We start from the raw sequence: 19,473 nt of genomic DNA, 5'->3' as shown, positions 1-19,473 counted from the left end.
CCAGGAAGTGTTATAGTAGGGACCCCAGAAGTGCCTTCCTGTGAGGGGGCCGAGTCGGAGATTCATAGGTCCGGGGTACAATCGTCAGTGGTTCCGGACCCCTCTCCCAGCTGTAGGGGACCAGGCTTTGGTTCCCCTTGGGCCTCTTCGCACTGCTGGCACAGGAAAAAGACTCCAAATCAGGTTGCGCGGCTCTTATGTGGCAGGCTGTGCAAAGGGAGTGTCCCTTGGCCTTCTTGGACGGCAGTGCCATTGTTTGTGTGTGTAGAAAGCTTCAAAACGCGGCTGTGCGTGTAGCTATGCGCATAGATGCGCTTAGTTGTGCACGCTGGGTGTGCTCAGTTTATGTGCACGTCTCAGTTTTGCGCGCCACTGTGCGCACAGCTTTACATGTGTCTCTATGGATGCGCGCAAGTTAGGTGCATTGGTCGACCGGCCTGCCTTGCTCATACCGCCGGTTGAGGAGGGGATATGGCGCCGACTACCACGCTCGCAAGATGGTGCCCCCCCCCCCCCGCCCCCCCGAAGGTCTCCACGTGTGTGAACCCTTGCACCAGATCGAGGCCTAACCCAACCAGGGCTGCTCAACCTGATCGGTGTCCCGTTAAACCTCGCCGGAAGAAATGTTTGGTACAGCTATTCGAGTTCTGGAGACCTTACCTGGTCTCGGCGCTTACCAGTCGCGTGCCGGGCAGTCTCCAGCTGTGGGGGGAGAGGGAAATACCTTCACCGCCGCGCTCGAATCTGCACCCGCTGCCTTTCAGCCACTCTGGGGGCTAAGTCCACGCCGGGAACTGCTGGACCAAGGCTCACCTCTGAGGGATCTTGGAAATCACCTCAGAAAATCTCGACTCTGGGAGGGACCCTTAGGTTTCACCGCAGGAGAAGTGGGGCTCGATCTTAAGGTAAATTTTCTCTCTTCTTTGTTTTAATTATTACACTATTCTAGTGTGTGGAATAGTGTCCGCATCTGCTGGAGATGGAGAAATACTGAAGAGCTAAGCTCCCTGTACGGGTATATATGAGGGTGACGTCAGATTTGAAATCTGACTCAGTCTCCCATCTGGTAGCAGAAGAGCACAATACCCATTGGTCCTGAGTCTATCTGGCTACACACTAGGAAATCTAAGGATTTGCTCTCATACCAGATGGCTAGCCTCCATTTAAAAAACATATGAGCTTCTTTTTAGACTACTTCCTAGATGCCAGAAGAACTTGAGATACTTCAAGGAGTCCAAGACTCTCCAATACATTCACCTCAACATTGGGATGGAACAAAAAACCTGGATTCTTATTGATCAGGTTTGGCAAACTTTCCAGACTGAGAGGATTTTTGATAGTTATCACCAGAAGACGTCAACATATTTGACCTGGTCAAAACAATGCTATGAGTATCATAGTCTCAATTTTTACTTCTGAGTTTTACCATGGTTTTTTCCAGCAGGGGTATCTGAGAATAAGTAAACAGGATACCTATTCTCCCCCACTTCTCCTGGAACAGAAGAGCAGTATCTTCCTGTTCAGGACTATCATGAACAGATCCACTCTAAGCAGATGCAATTTGATGAAGAGTGTCTGCCAAGATCTGATGCAAGGACCAGCCATGTGAGTCTAACAGGTGATGATGGAATCTGTCTGTCAGGACATTGTTTCTTCCAGCCAGCTATGTGGCTCTTAGTGTTATCCAATGAGAGAATACTCAATTACACTTCCCAGCTGCTTACTACACAAAAAGGTGGTATACCATTCTTCTCTGCCTCTTAAGGTAGAACATGACGACCTGGCTATCTGCCTTCATTAAGCCAAGTTGATCATCCTAATTCTAAAGGCCTTCAGAATGTACACTAACAAGAATTTGAAATATTGTTTATATCTGAAGGACAATGGACCCTGATAATTTATCTCTTCTAGGTTAGCCCCCCAGCCCAGACTGGACATATCCAAAGGGAGTACAATTTGATATGAAAGAACTTGCAAGGAAGACTTTGGTCAAATTGCAATGCAAGAGTCACCAAGATAGCCTCTTAACTCTTAATGCCTAGAATATCCTTTTACAAGTTTTCTATGACCACAGCTTTCTAAGACTTCAAGGTTCACTGGGCTTTTTTCATAAGGAGACATACTATAGTAGCAATATTAACCATTGCAGCCATGAGGCTTAATATTCTCAGCATGGACCAGGCAGATGTCTGACTAAATTATCTCCCCAAGTACAGCCACAGTGCTTCTCTTATCAAAAGCACAGAACAAGTCATAGCTGTAAACATAAATTAGAGGCCAATTAACATTCTATACATGTTAAAATGTTTTGAATCTAGTGCATATATTTTTGACTTGATAGGATGCTGTGCAATTTTGACATTTGTACTTTTACATCCAATTTTCAACCAATAGGTGCAAAAATTATGAGTGTTTTGTATTTATTTGGTCTTTAAAAACCAAGAACGTTTTAACCATATGTTCATAACCAAGAACAAAGTATGTACTTGACCCCGAAAAAAATTCTATTTAGCAAGATACAAATTTACAAGTATAAAGATGTTTAAGCAATCTACAGGTCCAAAATTATTAGATTGATTTCCTACCTTACACATTTGCTCTTGGGAATATTCTTCAATGTCTGCAAAAATCAGAAATCATTAATGCTTTCTTAAAGATATCCAATATAGATGGCACATCAATAAAAAGGCACCTGTGCAACCAGCCATTGTATACCCATGTGTGGAAAATATGGAATAAGAGTTTATGCTTTATTGTGGAATTGATCAAGGGTAAATATTTTTCACTGATATAAACATACTATGGGGTAATTTTTGGACTGCTTGCATTGCTGCAAAGTCTTTGGATTTATTTAATTTGATTTATATTCCGCCTTTCAGTTACTTCAAAGCGTATTACTTTCAGGTACTGTAGGTTATTTTTCTGTCTTTGCACCAGGTGACATGTTCCACTGAGGACTAAATCTAAAGTAGCTACACCTCACATCGTTTCTAGGACCAGCTTCTCCATGAAGCACTCATTTATGGTATCTAGAAACTTAACCTCTCTAGTATGTCCTGATGAGACTCTGGCCCAGGCAATTCTGGAGAAATTGAAATCTCCCATTATGTTGCCGCCAAATTTGTTTTTTAAATTTCAGACATTATTTCACAATCTAGGTCTTTCATCTTGGCCAGGTAGCCAGGAGTATACACCCACTGCTATATTCTTACCTGCCACACATGGAATTTCTATCCATAAGGATGCTATAGTGTATTTTGCTTCCTGCAGGAATTTTATCATGCTTGACACTACGCCATATTTTACATATAATGCCACCCCCTACACCTCTACCAATCCAATCTGCCTTAACAATTTAATAATAATGTATACCCTGGTATCACAGCATCCCATTGATTATCCTCCTTCCGTCATGTTAGAAAAGCAACGATACTCCAACCTCGCACCACTAAAACCCTTATCCCAATCATGATTTCACCTTTCATGCAACTCCTAGGCCTCACTCTATTTTCACTTACACTATTTAATGCTCAATCCCTCACCAAGAAATCACTGATTCTCAACGACTATCTCCTAGATGCAAAACCGGACATCTGTGCCATAACAGAACCTTGGCTTAAACCAACAGATACAGTGCTAATAAATCAACTCCCCATCCAGCTCTACGACTTCTTTTCCCTTCCCCGGCAAAAGAAAAGAGCCGGGGGCCTCCTTCTAGCAACCAAAAAAGAGCTCAGATTCTCCCAGCTCCCAGCAATATCTGACTCTAAACTAGAAATAGGCCTCTTTAAAACAGACCAATTCCAAATCCTCCTCATCTATGCCCCTCCAGAACTTCTTGAAACAGATCCCTCCTCCATCGTTGAAATTATCGCAAAATATTTGAACCTAGACGCACCTGCTATGATCCTAGGAGATTTCAACCTCCACGTCGACAATACCATACTTACATCTAGCTGTGAGGCTCTTCTCACCTCGATGTCATCGATGGGCTTCAAACAGATCATCAATAAGCCCACCCACAAAGCAGGTCATACTCTGGACCTTATGTTCATAAACTCTGGCATAACACACTCATCCCCCACTGTATGCACTCAGGTCCCGTGGTCGGATCACTCAATAATTTCAACCTCCTTCAAAATGATAGAAAACCGCAACATCCATCCTACTCAATCCTCGTTTCTCTACAGAAAAGCCTGCTCCTCTGAAGACCTCAGCAGCCAATTATCTAAAGAACTCCCACACATCAACCTGACAGACCCCAACACTGCCTTACTTTCCTGGAGCAACATTACAGAGTCAGTGGCAAATAAATTATGTCCTATTTCATCAAAAAAACTTAATCCCAACGCCCCAAAAAGACAACCTTGGTTCACCAAAGACCTCCGAAAACTCAAACAATCCCTCAGAAAGAAAGAAAGCGAATGGCGCAAAACACCTTCTCCAAGCACTCTATCCATATACAAATTTGCTCTCCACCACTACAGGAACTCCACCTTAAGAGCAAAAAGGGATTTCTACGCCCACAGGATCCACAACATTATCTTCGACCCTAAAGCTTTATTTTCATACTTATCCAAACTAACACAAACCAACGCCCCAACTATCCCCATCGATCAAGCACAATCCAAAGCAGATGGATTTGGCGCTTTTCTTCCAAAACAAAATATCCAACCTCTTAACTCATCTGCCCTCTGGCCCACCTCCTACTATCAGTCTCTCTTATCAAACAAACAAAAACATATTTCTTGAAGCATTTGAACCCACTACTGCTTCAGAGATCCACTCTCTCAAAGAAATTGAAACCTTCCTCCCATCCATCTGACCAAATCCCTTCAAAACTTCTCCTGCTAATCCCAGACACCATATCCAATACCCTGGCCGATATTATAAACTGTTCTTTAGTTCAAGGAATTTACCTAGAAGCCCTAAAACTAGCATCTATCAAACCCCTTCTAAAGAAACCAAATTTGGACCCAAACGACAACAACTTCCGCCCTATTTCCAATCTTCCTTTTATTGCCAAGATATTGGAAAAATTAGTCAACTCGCAACTCTCAGATTACCTGGAAGATCATAAAATACTGCTCCCTACACAATAAGGTTTCTGCAAGGCATTAAGTACTGAATCTCTCCTCATTTCATTGTCAGACCATATCATCATGGGCCTTGACAAAGGACAATCCTTTTTACTAATCCTCCTAGACCTGTCTGCGGCGTTTGACACCGTCAACCACTCTATCCTCCTTAACCGACTGGCAGACATCGGAATAACAGGAACAGCTCTCTCCTGGTTCAAGACCTTCCTTTCGAATAGAGGATACAAAGTCAAAATAAACAATAAAGAATCCCCTCGATGCAATTCCTCACTAGGAGTTCCTCAAGGCTCCTCTCTTTCCCCTAACCTCTTCAACATTTACTTACTTCCTCTTTGCCAACTGCTAACTAACCTTCAACTAAATCACTTTCTTTATGCAGACGACGTGCAAATATTGATCCCCATCAAAGAATCAATTACAAAAACCCTCAAATACTGGGAATCCTGTCGACAAGAAATCAACCTCCTCCTCTCCAGTTTAAACCTGATTTTAAATTCGGCGAAAACCGAACTACACCTCATTTCCCCGGAAAACAGCAACACTACACTAAATACACCACCATACATCTTTGTCTCCCAAGCTAGGGACCTAGGAGTCTTAATTGATAACCACTTAAATTTAAAAACATTCATCAACCGCACCACCAAGGACGGCTTCTACAAATTACAGGTATTGAAAAGAATAAAACCACTTCTTCACTTTCAAGACTTCAGAACAGTCCATCAATCCATAATTTTCTCCAAGATAGACTACTGCAACTATCTTGCTAGGTCTCCCTTCCTCTTCCTTAAAACCACTCCAGATGCTGCAAAACGCTACTGCCAGGATTTTAACAAACGCCAGAAGAAGAGATCACATCTCCCCCATTCTCAAAAAATTACACTGGCTCCCAATTCACTTCAGAATCCTCCAAAAGACCATCACCATCATCCATAAAACCATCTACTCTCAAGCCCCACTCAATCTTCAATTCCCGCTCAGACTACACTCCTCGTCAAGACCAATCAGAGAAGCATACAGAGGATCCCTACACGTTCCACAAACAAAAGTTACACACCATCAAACATTCAGAGAACGGGCCTTTTCCACCGCTGGACCATCATTATGGAATACCATCCCCCCTGACCTCAGACAGGAACCTTGCTTACCAACATTCAGAAAAAGGCTAAAAACATGGTTGTTTAGGCAACCCTTTCCTGATCACATCTGACGATCATAACGGACTCTCATAACTTTCTCCAGACATACTACATTTACAACCACTTGTAAATTTCCCATCAACTCTATGTAATTAATTTCAACACTATGTAATTAATTTAATTTATTCTTATTTCATTGTTATTACCTAAATTAGTCTTGCTACTCTTCTTCCTCTCCAAGTTCTAACTCCCTTGTTTTATTGTAACTTTCTTCTCTACCTATCAACACCAGTTTTTCGTTCAATGTTATCACTCCCCATGTTTCCTGTAAACCAGCATGATGTGATTTTATCATGAATGCCGGTATAAAAAACCTTTAAATAAATAAATAAATAAATAAATAAATAAATAAATAAATAAATGTTTCTGAGATACCTATAATGTCTATATCTTTGTATAATGCCATATATTTTAACTTACTAATCTTACTATTCAGATTTCTGGCATTCACATACAGACAATTTAAAGTATGGGGGGGGTTTTTGTACTTTCATTTCTCTTTGTATTCACAACCTGCTTATTAAAAAAATGATTTAGGCAGTGTAAAGTTACTCACATCTGTGTGATCTGTCTGCAACCATCTGGGCTACTTCAGCCTTAACTACAACCTCTTTACAGGGATAATCTAACTTTCCTGTTTTGTAAATATTGTTAGAATATACCTTCCTCTAAACCATGCGCTTCTGAGCAACCACTGGCTTTCCCCCATGGTCTAATTTAAAAGCTGTTCTAGCTCCTTTTTAAAATTAGCACTAGTAGCCAGGTTCCATTCTGGTTAAGGGCTTATTAAGGGATAAGAATGTCCTGCCCATTAGGATAAACTATTTAATTAATAAACACTTTTATACTAAACAAGAGTGACATCCTCAATCTACTTTAATGAGATGGGCAATGATTGGTACTCGGCTCTTCAGCTTCTGCTAATTCTAAGAATATATAAATCTTAGAAGGTGCCAGAGATCCTTAGGTTGAAAATCAGAGCATTAGGGTGAATACTGATAGGGACTGCATATTTTTTCCATTTATCATCATTAAAATGAGCCTAAGGTTTAAACTAACAATGCAGAATTCTTCAACAGATAGGACTAGATAAAGCATAATGTATAGTCATTACTGACTTGTACACAGGGATGTCAAATGACTTTTGAATGGATGCCAGAACATGACAGATGGCCTCAATTATCTACACATTTTACACCAAAAATATCAAGAAATATTTCAGATTCCAAACTATATTGCTGCAATCTAGTTCTCAGCCTTAGCTTAAGTTATAATGTACAAACACCATTTATTACATGTTTTTAAAAATCAATGTAAACTAGAATCTAATCAACAAGCAAGACAGAGCTACACTGTTCAACATATATAAGGATCCACAGATTTAGGTTACCGTAAGTACTCAACTGAGAAAAATGCCAAATTTAGAATGATGTGCACTGCAGATATAATATCAAATGAAGCACCAAGAAGTAGACAGAATAAACTTCCCATCCTTATATTTAAGGACATAAGAGCATGCCATACTGGGTCAGACCAAGGGTCCATCAAGCCCAGCATCCTGTTTCCAACAGTGGCCAATCCAGGCCATAAGAAACCTGGCAAGTACCCAAAAACTAAGTCTATTTCATGTTACCGTTGCTCAGGTGGCTATTTTCATGTTACCGTTGCTGCAGTGGCTATTTTCTAAGTCAACTTAATTAATAGCAGGTAGTGGGCTTCTCCTCCAAGAACTTATCCAATCCTTTGTATATTAATTGAATCAAAAGGTTTCAATAACCTCGTAGTTAATGCACTTGAGTGCCTTTTAATGACTACATAAATACAGTGATTCTAGTAAGTTCACAATTTTTTCACTTTTAGGCGTTCTTTACAGTAAAGTACTGTTGGAATGCCTTAATTATCTGGCATTGTGTCTGTCTATGCAAATTTTCATCTACAGATACATAGGATCTTACACTTGTATGTCTCTTGCATTTTCATTCCTAAAGAGAAACACATCAGTTCAGTTCAAGTCTCACGGAAATCAGAGGACTTTGTGAAGTCATCGCACATTTTGAAAGCTGCCCTGTCTGTTTAGTATTCATTAGGGATGTGAATCGTTTTTTGACGATTTAAAATATCGTCCGATATATTTTAAATCGTCAAAAATCGTTAGAGTCGATATTTAATAGGAATTCCCCCGATTTATCGTCAAAAATCGTAAATTGGGGGAAGGGGGAGGGGAAGGGGGAGGGTGGGAAAACCTGCACACTAAAACATCCCTAAAACCCACCCGACCCTTTAAAATAAATCCCCCACCCTCCCGAACCCCCCCCCAAATGTCTTATGGCCATATGGCCGGCGCCATTTTTCTATCAACGCACCCGTGGCCCGAGAGTGGAAGATCACAACGGGACCCCCCCCACTGGACCCCAGGTAATTTAAGACATTTGGGGGGGGGGGTTCGGGAGGGTGGGGGATTTATTTTAAAGGGTCGGGGTGGGTTTTAGGGATGTTTTAGTGTGCCGGTTTTCCTGCCCTCCCCGATTTACGATTTACACGATATTTACAGAAACAAAACCACGACGATTCGATTCCCTCCCCCCCCAGCTGAAATCGATCGTTAAGACGATCGATCACACGATACACATCTCTAGTATTCATAACTATATACAAATTTATGTACCAAAGGAAACTAGCCATCATAAAATGTTCACACATCCTCTTATTTTCTGTGGGATATTTTATTATGCTTAAAGTTTTGCAAACAGTGACCAATGAAAACAATTTAAATTACCTGGCGGGGCACTTGAATCTCCATAGCCTTTCATATCCAAGGCAAGAACCCGGAAACCTGCATCAGCAAGAGCAGGAATCTAGGATAAAACAAAACAGGGGAGGAATTACATCAGAACTTAGACAGCTATATTTGTACTGTATTCTAATATAATGACCATATTCAAATATACAAATGCCTCTGCGACAGCTTTTTTTTTTTTTTATATAAATGCCTTGTATTACAGGACACTGAACATGGAATAATCAGGATTATAAGACCCTTTTATGCCCAAAAATGCTTCTAAGTCTAGCTTCACTAAATTAAAAAAACCTTTAAGGATCTGTTTTACATATGTTTCTACAAATCTGATAGAATACTGCTTAGTTTATCACGGCTAGTTTGTGATCCAGTAGCCACTTGGCTAAAATAATTCTGTGCTCATGCAATAGTGAAAAATGACTGGGTTCACAGCCAGGATCAGTCTTACCTGATATCTCCAAGAGAACCAAGATTCAGGAAAGCCATGGCAGAGGCATATTACAGGCCCATTCCCCATCTCTACAAAGTGCATCCTGACACCAGGCTTAAGAAGACAAGAAAATAGACAGAAAAACACATATTGGTCATCTATACGTTGCAGGTGATTTTTATCAATAAATCTAATCCACCAATAACATATCCTTAATCCAGATCACCTTTCTTCCTAAATAAAGAAATCCGGGTCCTGATATAAGAAGACACTCAAAAATAACTACAATCTAGCATCTGAAGGAAAACACAAAATTCACATAGCTGTAAGTTTACATTGTTTTCAATGAAGAAGAAAAATGAAGTCATATATATAATTTTTTTTTTCAATTTATGTAATAAGCTATCAAAACAGCAATATCTCTGAGGTGGAGGGAAAACTGCCTAAAGTAAGAGCAGTCAAATCTTGTTATCAGTTGGCATAGAAAAGGTCCAACATTGGAAAATGTTTGCCTTCTAGTCTTAGGTCTTCACTGGAGCCTGAACAACTTAAGGCAACCTCAAAAGGAAGAGACAAGCAGATGTTCTTAGAGGAGAGCGGAATGTCAATCCTCACACATGGGTATCATCATCCTATGGAGCCAGATGCTGAACTTTGATCTCAAAGATTCTAGAGCTTTCAATATGCTCTGAGCATGTGCAGTTGTAGTCATCTCCCTGCCCACTAGGCAGAGCCCTTCAGTCCATGATATAGCTAATACATGGAGAAACCAATTCTCAAGGAAGGTGGGAGGAACATAAGAACATAAGATATGCCATACTGGTCTCAAAGATCCATCAAGTCCAATATCCTGTGTCCAACAGTGGCCAACCAAGTCACAAGTACCATAAATCGTGAGGACAGACATCCTGCTGTCCTCAGACATTTGTTACAGGTAAGCAACTCTACTATCTCTGAGGACACGCAGGGTGATAGTCTTCACACATGGGTGAATTGCTAATTCAGGCTGCCTGACAGGACAAAGCTGGGAAACCTCACAGTGCTGAAGCCATCACCTATTCTCCCTTCTGTTTGTGAGACAGCCGACCTACAATGGGCCCTAGGAAGGAAAAACGTTGGGTTTTACAACTCAAAGAGACCCATAAGGCAGACACAGACTTAAACCCTAATGTGCAGCAGATGTGCCTAAGGTAGGGGTGTGATGTGAACTCAGGGCAAGAAGCGCACTTCGCCTCACAAAAAGCAATGCAGTTAGAGTTTATGACAGCTAACTCTGACAAGCATCAGTAGACTTAGATCCTTCTGGGAACAGGAAAAGGCACAAAATGACCAACCAAGAGGAAAAGCTCTTGGACAAAGACCGTACCGTTTCTCTTTGGTGACCCAAAACAACTGAAACCCAATCTGGATCTAGAGAGCCCTCCAGAAAGAGAAAACTGTGGTTCCCTAGTATCTGAAGAGGAAGAACAAAATGTATTTGCATAATTGTGCCTGATGATTGGCCGATAGGACCAACAAAAATAGAAGCCAAGCAAATGCTTGGAAGAAGCAGCAGCAAGAAGCAACAAGGTCTGAAGCAGACCCAACATGCTGAACGACCAAGTAAAGATCTGCCCCTCAGGTCAGATGGCTTGGGACCAAGAGCAAAATGAACAAAAATGGATCCACACTCTAAACATTGGCTGGACTATTTTTTTTTTTACTTAGACTTTTTTCTAATATTTTTCTTTCCTTGATCCTGCCCCTCTGTTGCCCCCCCCCCCCCTCATCTCCTGTTTCCCTCCTGCCTCCTCTTCCCTGTTTCACCTTTCTCCCTTGAAGCAGAAAGCTTTGGTTTCTCTTTGGTTTTATTTTAGTCTTGCCAGACATCTCCATTTCTGGTTATTTTTGACACTGATGATATCTGTTGGGGCAATTCGAATCTATGACAGTCAGCTGACATCATGTGACTTGCTTTTGGTGATATTTGTTTCTTGGGAAGAATGTATTTAAGTGTTCCTTTGTACCTCTCTTTCTTGATGTATTATCTCATGCCTTTAACAATAACCACCTTTGGAAAGTGACATTTTCTGTATACTCCAGATGCGGCCGATTTTAGCCTTAACTTTATTCACACACATTTATAATCAGTTGACTTTTCTACTTTTAGAACCTAAAGAAATTTGACCTGTTTTATAAACCTTTGTTACTCTATATCCATGTGTGGGCTTCCATTTGATGTTGTCCTTTAAATATATAACATTTTCTATTTGTATTTAGATGTTTGGTCCCTCCCGACGCACTTTCATATGCAACACGGTCTGTGTCGGGGGAAACCGTGTAATCGCTATTGACATTTGGATATCTGATAGCTTGAACCTACACAGAGAAATAACTTGGACAATTGAAATTTTCTTTGCTTGCCCTTCTAATTTATTTTTTTTGTGGAACCATGAGTGCCAAGGAATGGAAGAGTTACCCCTCAAATGGGATCACCACTCCAAGACCCCAAAGCACAGATGGTCAGCTGCAACTGAAGCTCACCCAAGCCTAGCATTTCCAGTGACAGGCATAACCTCCCAACCAGCAAGATGAGCCTAGGTGAAAAGGAAAGAACCTTCGCCAACCAAGCAAAGCACAAGAAGCCAAAGACAGAACTAGCTAAAATTTGGACAATACAGAGAAAGGCTTGTGTATCATTCCTGAAAGGTATACAATATGATATTTCAATTGGTACCACAGTTTTCCTCTTCACATTCCAACCAGAAATCAGAAGAAGCAAAGAACATGAGGAGGCAGATCCCAGGGCTGCATGAAAAAGTCAATGGGTTGTAGAAATCAATGTTGGGAACACCCCAACACCACCACCCCCTGCTGATCCCAGGAGGGAGTTGTCACCAAGGCAGACCTCTCAGTAGACAGAAACAATGTGAACTAAGAGTGAACCTCCTGAGGAAGAAGTCCAGACCCTCTCTACTGATAGACAGTGATTCTGCAAGAGCCAGACCCTATAGCAACAGAAATTCTTCACCAACCTGGAAACCCCAAGGTTAACAGATCAGGTTCATTCTGATCAGCAGAACAGACTGCTTACCAACCTGGCATAGGTTCAAAAACCCTATTGCCAAGACAACTTGTACTTCTACCTAATAGCCTCACAGCATATGAAGTGGAACAACATCTACATGGACAAGGACTGCTACCACTGACAGGGTTATAACTGAAAGAGGGAATGACAACTAAGTTACTGCAACAAGGGTACGGGACCTCTTTTGGCAAGTTGTGTGAAGGTGCATAAGTCATTTAGAATATAGAGGGACCAGACCCCTTCTTCTCAGAGATAGAATACAACCCACACACGCCACAGAGTGGTAACAGCAGACACACAGTGAAAACAGGCACATTGTGCACAGCAGAAGAGGTAGCCTAGCAGTTAGAGCAGCAGGCTATGACCCAGGGAAACCAGGGATCAGATCCCACTGCTGCTCCTTATAACCTTGGGCAAGAAATCTTACCCTCTGTTGCCTTAGATACAAACTTACAGGTCAAATTTTAAAATACATGCACATATCTGCATGCAAACAGAGATATGTTGGAATTTAAATCATGTGCGCACATGTTTCGAAATACACCTATCATGCCTAAGTATGCTCCAAATTCTAAGAGGTTATGAGCAGAAATACTCTGGAATTTTGAGAGTTTGGCACTTTATGTCTGGGAGGGCATACAGTCCAACAGCATAAAGATTATACAACAGACTAAATATGATAGTGATAGGAGTATACTACCGTACACCTGGTCAAAACGATGAGACTGAATGAAATGCAAAGAGAAATCAGGGAAGCTAACCAATTTGGCAGTGAAGTAATAATGGGGATTTCAATTACCCCAATATTGACTGGGTAAATGTAACATCAGGACACGCTAGAGATGCGTAAAGTTCCTGGATGAAATAAACAACTGCTTCATGGAGCAATTGGTTCAGGAACCGAAGAGAGAGGAAGCCATTTTATATCTAATTCTTAGTGGAATGCAGGATTTGGAGAGAGAGGTAATGGTAGTGGGGCTACTTGGTAGTAGTGATCATAAAATGATCAAATTTGAACTAATGCCTGGTAGGGGGACAATGTGTAAATCTACAGCACTAACACTAAATTTTCAAAAGGGAAACTGATAAAATGAGGAAAATAGAAAAACTGAAAGGTGCAGCTGCAAAGGTTAAAAGTGTATAACAGGCATGGACATTGTTTAAAAATACAATCTTAGAAGTGCAGCCCAGATTATTCCACGCATTAAGAAAGGTGGAAGGAAGGCAAAACAATTACCTGGGGGGGGGGGGGGGGGAGAAGAGAAAATTATGGGGCCTAAGTATAAAAGCCAAGTCCACAGCTTGAAATCTCTCCCCCACAGCATTATTTTAAGCTTCTCTTTCCAAAAGGAACATTTCCAATTTTTCCACTATCCCACACACGTTAAAAGCTCATTCTCAAAGTTTCTCTGCACTTTTATGAACCTCCATTAATCTCACCCATACCCTTCTAATTCTGATACAAAAAACAACAGTGTCCCACATTAAAGCCTTACTAAAGTCTTATACAACTGTAATATAACCTTTCCCAACTGCAATTTATTCTTCATAGGCATTTTAGTACTTGAGAAACCTGGTCAGTCACTGATAAGCAGGGATAACAAAAGACTTCTGGGTTATAGCCAGAGTTAGAATAGCATAAGTGAGGGCAACTGGGAAGACAGAGTTCAAATGTTTCTTATCAGCTGATGTACAGTATGTTAATTCAGCATATTAAATTCGTTTGAAACTGCTAAAAATTATAAAACTGAACTATTAAGGGGTAACAATCAATAGATTACCATGTCATTCATTAAAAAATTAACATTCTAGTGCACATTACTATAGTCATAATTAACTAATCCTTACCTTGATGGGTACATATCCATGAGTCACATTTTCTGAGTGGCATGCAGTTGGCAGAATCTTTTCACAGTCAATAAGCTAAACAGGAAATTGAACAAAATAGTTTTACTTGCAATATTTAATTTTCACTCAAAAGCATGTCTTATACAATTTTATTGAAAAACAAAATAAGACAGATAAGAACTAGAAGTTCCAGCTAGTGTGCTCAATTTCCTTCCTGCTATAATATCACAATTCCCTTTTGATTTCTGGCTTTCTCGTCTGTTCTTTGCAAGTAAGGATCCTCTGTGCTTATCTTAGGTTTTTGCTACTATTTTTGCCTCGATCATCTACACTGGAAGGCTGTTTCATGCATCCACCACAATTTCTGTGAAATATTTCTAATGTTACTTCTTTGAGCATCAAAGTATGACCTCTTGTTCTAGAGCTTCCTTTCCATAATAAATGCTCATTTTGTCTGCATTTGTTTTATTGAAGAATCTAAATGTAAACCCCACACACACACTTCTCTAGATTATACATATCTGGCGTCCACGCTAAATTAAATGTAGATAAAGCGATAGGGCCAGACAGGAAACATCACAGGAAATTAAGGGAACCTAAAGTTCTGGCAGCTGACTGGTGATGTTCACAAAGTGTTTGTATAGCATATTCAAGAGGCCGAAATATTAAAGATCAAGTGGTTCACTCCAGCTTACACAGTTCATTAGCAATAACAGCAGATGTTCGTAATTGCAGCAATTGTTCCTATTGCGTTTTGAAATCTTCACAGACCACGATTCACGCACCATCAGGTCGTACCATTGCACTGTCTTGTTTTACCTGCAAAACCTCTTTTGTAGTTTATGCAATTTTTTGTCCATGCCCATTTACAAATGTGGGCATGACTAAACGCCCGATCCGCACTAGATTAACCGAACATAAATGTTGTTTAAAAACTGGCAGAATTGAAGAACCACTGGTGGCTCACGTCACAGAGTGTCAACACACTTTTTTCTGAAATTAAATGGACCATTTTAGAAATAGTAGCGGCACATTGGAGACGAGGCGACAGGATCAAACGCCTCCGCCAATGTGAACCATGGAACAATGTTGGATTTACTAATTGAAAACAGTGACCCCCTCATGGACTTAACAAGGAAATTGAGTGGATTCACTTTATGTGAACATCACCAGTCAGCTGAATTAAACACACAGGTGTAGTATAACAGATCACATATAATCAGTGGTGATCTCGCGGTAACCTTGCTTAGACGCCGACAAGAGGAAAAGGCAGCAAGGTTTTGTGAGTCTGTGCTCTTCTCTATAACCCTGGATGTGCCTTTTGCATTTGAATTTTGAATCTATGTGCAATGAATAAGTTTAAAGTTCATGACATGTTGGTATCTGTCCTTCATAGAATAGAAATAGCCATGTGGACATGATGATTTTCACGTCTTAGTGACTTGCATAGGAGAATACATGTTGGTTGCAGTCCCTGAAGCAGCTTTGCGAAACGTACGTCGGAATGGACTGGATTCGTTGAACAACTGTCCCTGAGTAAAATTAATTCTTTGAAGTGCGGCAGCGACATCAAAAGAATTGGATTTTCAGAAGCACGGTAGCGCTGTCACCTACTAAGGGAAGTATCAGCTCCACATTAATTTTAAGAAAAAGCAATAATATGAGAAAAAATGAAAAAGTATAATCATTAATAAAAGGACTTGGACCGATGATTTAAAATGACCCGTAGCGGTTAATACATAAAGCTATAACAGCCAGTATACCGTGGGTGTTATGATGGTCCTTCACACTAATTAATTTACATTAATATAATATACAGCACATTGAAGGAGAAACTGTAGCTTCACAACATATTTATATGAGATATTGTGGTTCGTTGTGCATCAAGGTTAACTTATTTTTGTGGTAATTGAAATCTCCCATTATTACCGTGCTGCTAAATGTGTTAGCTTCCCGAACCTTTTAGAATTTCATCATCTCTCTGTTCATTTTGGCCACATAGACAATAGTATACCCCCCATTGCTATACTTTTCCTATTCAAATATAAAATTTTCACCCATAAGGATTCTAATGTGCATTTTAGTCTCTTGCAGGAGACTTCATCCTGTTGGACTCTATGCTATCCCTAACAAAGTGCTACATCCTTACCAAGTTGATCAACCCATCATTGCGATATAATTCATACCCTAATATAACACTGTCCTATTGGTATCTTCTTTCCACCAGGTCACATATGCCAGTAGTGTCTTGCTCTTCATTCAGTGTTATATATTTTAACTCTCCATCTCACTTTTCAGACTTCTGGCACTAGCATACAGATATATCAAAGTAGATTTTCTGTGGGTATTAACATGCTTATCAATTGACATGATTAATTTTGATTTTAATTTAGTTTCTTCTTCACATACAAGCACCTGGCCTATTATTGCTTTTGTTGTAACCTCTCTATCGGGGTGCTCTAGCTCCCTTGTTTCTCTAGTATCCTTTGAAGAAACCGGCCTCTGAACCATGCGCTGCTAAGCAACTGTTGATTTTCCTCCATGTTCTAGTTTAAAAAGCTGCTCTATCTCCTCTTTAAAGATTAGCGTCAGTAGCCTAGTTCCACTTTGGTTAAGGTGGAGCCCATCCTTCCGGAATAGGCTCCCCCCTTCCCTAAAATGTTGCCTAGCTCCAAACAAATCTAAAGCCCTCTTCCCTGCAGCATCGTCTCATCCAAGCATTAAGATTCCGGAGCTCTGCTTGCCTCTGGGGTCCTGCATACGGAATAGAAAGCATTTCCGAGAGTGCTACCCTGGATTTCAACTTTTTACCCAATGGCCTAAATTTGGGTTCCAGAACGTCCCTCCCACACCTTTTCAAAATCCTCTTCTAGTTTAAGAACTAAATCCAAAACTTTTCCTAAGTTATTTGGATTCATGTCTTTTAAATGCCTATAATAATCTAGTACACTCAGTGCTGTAAAAGTATCAGTATAAATATTTATTGCCAGAAATAGCCCTTTTAGCCATTATGATATCCAGTCTTCTTTATCACATTTATATATAAAACCTACAATATCTATGTTAATCACAGGAACCTTTTGGAAACTCTCTTAAACATCGAAACTTTGTAAACCGTTGTGATGGCGAAACCGAACGACGGTATATAAAACTTGATAAATAAATAAATAAAATACTGCCAATACAATGGCCCTAAGCAGTGAACGATAAAACATATAATAAATGCTTCACACAACATTTAAATAATAAAACAAAGCAACAAATTAACAAAACCATCTTTTACTCTCCCCATCACCTTTCACATGACACAGCAAATAACTGTCTTCGACATTAAGAAAACGGGCTTTTCTGATTCAAAGCAAATTAAAACAGTGTCCTTAACAGTCCAGGAGAGAACAGAAATTTCCAGGATACACCACTTATTCAAATGCCAGCCTTAAAAGATATGTTTTTAACAATTTTAAAAATCTTTGTGCAGGGGACAACCCTCAATTCATATGGAGTGGCTTTCCAGAGCTGCAGAGCAGCCACAGAGAAAGCACATTCACATGCATCAATAAAGTGCGCTTGAAGCATTGATGGCACGTCAACCAAGCCTCTGTGATGATCTTAATGTGTAGGATTATACAACCACAATTAGGCAATCACCCAAGCGAATGAATCCACTTGCCAGAAGCTTATGTACTAAACTCAAAATGTTATATTTGACTCTGAAAAGCCTTGTCCAGCCTATCTTGCTTCTTCCGGTCCTTGCTTCGCCCAGTTCTGCCTCTAGCCTTCCTTCAACCTGGTCCCTCTCCTGTCTGCCTGGGTATTGACCTCTGCTACAGACCCAGACTACTCTCATGCCTGCCACCTGCCTCTGACCCGGACTACAATTATACCTGCCACCTGTGCTGGTATAATTGACCTTTGAAACGGACCTAGTCATATCTTACTAGTTGCCTGCCCAGACCTCTGGCCTTCTGGTAGTAGTCTGACCGCTGCCTGTCCTGACTTTGGCCCAGCCCTGGACTCTCTTCCTTTGTATATCCTGTGGGACTCTTGCCTAATTCCTGTGGGCCTCTGCAACATAACGGTTCAACCTGCAGGGAATGGAGGTGGTATAGGTGAAGCTCCAGTCTAGTCCCAGAGTCAAACAGAGAAAGGAATATAGAGTAAGGAAAGGGAAGTGATTATCCCCTTGTACAGGTCCTTGGTGAGACCTCACCTGGAGTACTGTGCTCAGTTCTGGTGACCGTATCTCCGAAGGGTCAGAGACAGGATGGAGGCGGTCCAGAGAAGGGAGAACAAAAAGGTGTATGGTCTTCATCGAATGCCTTATGAGGAGAGATTGAAGAACCTAAATATGTATACCCTGAAGGAAAGGAGGAGCAGGGGTAATATGATACAGACCTTCAGATACTTGAAAGGTTTTAATGATCCAAAGTCAGACACAAACCTTTTCCATTGCAAAAAAAAAAAATAATCAGCAGAACCAGGGATCACGATTTAAAACTCCAGGGAAGAAGACTCAGAACCAACGTCAGGAAGTATTTCTTCACGGAGAGGGTGGTGGATGCCTGGAATGCCCTTCCGGAGGAAGTGGTGAAGACTAAAACTGTGAAGGATTTCAAAGGGGCATAGGATAAACACTGTGGATCCATAAAGTCTTGAGGATGTGAATGAAGAGAAGAGGCATGGGGATAGCTTGCGGGAATGATGGCTACTACCTGGTGATTAATACCCGTATTCAATAAACATGCACACGGTTAATGCGACTCCAACATTGCTCTATGCTTCAACGGCAAGAGGAAATTTGGGACAAAGGATTTGCATTCACAAATAAGCCTAGTTTGCTTGTTGCGGCGGTTACTAGCCCAAACCAATTAAGCCTGATACTTCACTTTGAATACATATATAGCGCAGCTCACTGCTTCAACAGCAGGGGGGAATGAAGATAAGAGGATGTACATTCAGACAACTACCAATAAGGACTAAATTGCACAGGCTGGGTAAACAAGCATGGGAGTAGCTTGCTTATTGAGGCTGTT

The 19,473-nt window shown here is 40.8% G+C and overlaps 1 protein-coding gene across 1 annotated transcript in view; it reads right to left on the bottom strand.

Annotated features, from left to right (window-relative positions):
• Positions 1 to 19,473, bottom strand: part of EPHX2 (epoxide hydrolase 2) — a 277,061-nt gene that overhangs the window by 162,288 nt on the left and 95,300 nt on the right. Inside the window, exons 6-9 of the mRNA XM_029596221.1 lie at positions 14,441 to 14,515; positions 9,544 to 9,639; positions 9,075 to 9,153; positions 2,586 to 2,620 (exon numbers count right to left, since the gene is read on the bottom strand). Coding sequence (XP_029452081.1) covers positions 2,586 to 2,620; positions 9,075 to 9,153; positions 9,544 to 9,639; positions 14,441 to 14,515 — 285 coding nt within the window. The remainder of the gene's footprint in view (positions 1 to 2,585; positions 2,621 to 9,074; positions 9,154 to 9,543; positions 9,640 to 14,440; positions 14,516 to 19,473) is intronic.

Source organism: Rhinatrema bivittatum, chromosome 3 (assembly GCF_901001135.1).
Source record: "Rhinatrema bivittatum chromosome 3, aRhiBiv1.1, whole genome shotgun sequence".
Taxonomy (NCBI): Eukaryota; Metazoa; Chordata; class Amphibia; order Gymnophiona; family Rhinatrematidae; genus Rhinatrema; species Rhinatrema bivittatum.
The sequence above is the reverse complement of the archived record's forward strand: the minus strand, read 5'-3'. Positions and strand labels throughout refer to the sequence as shown.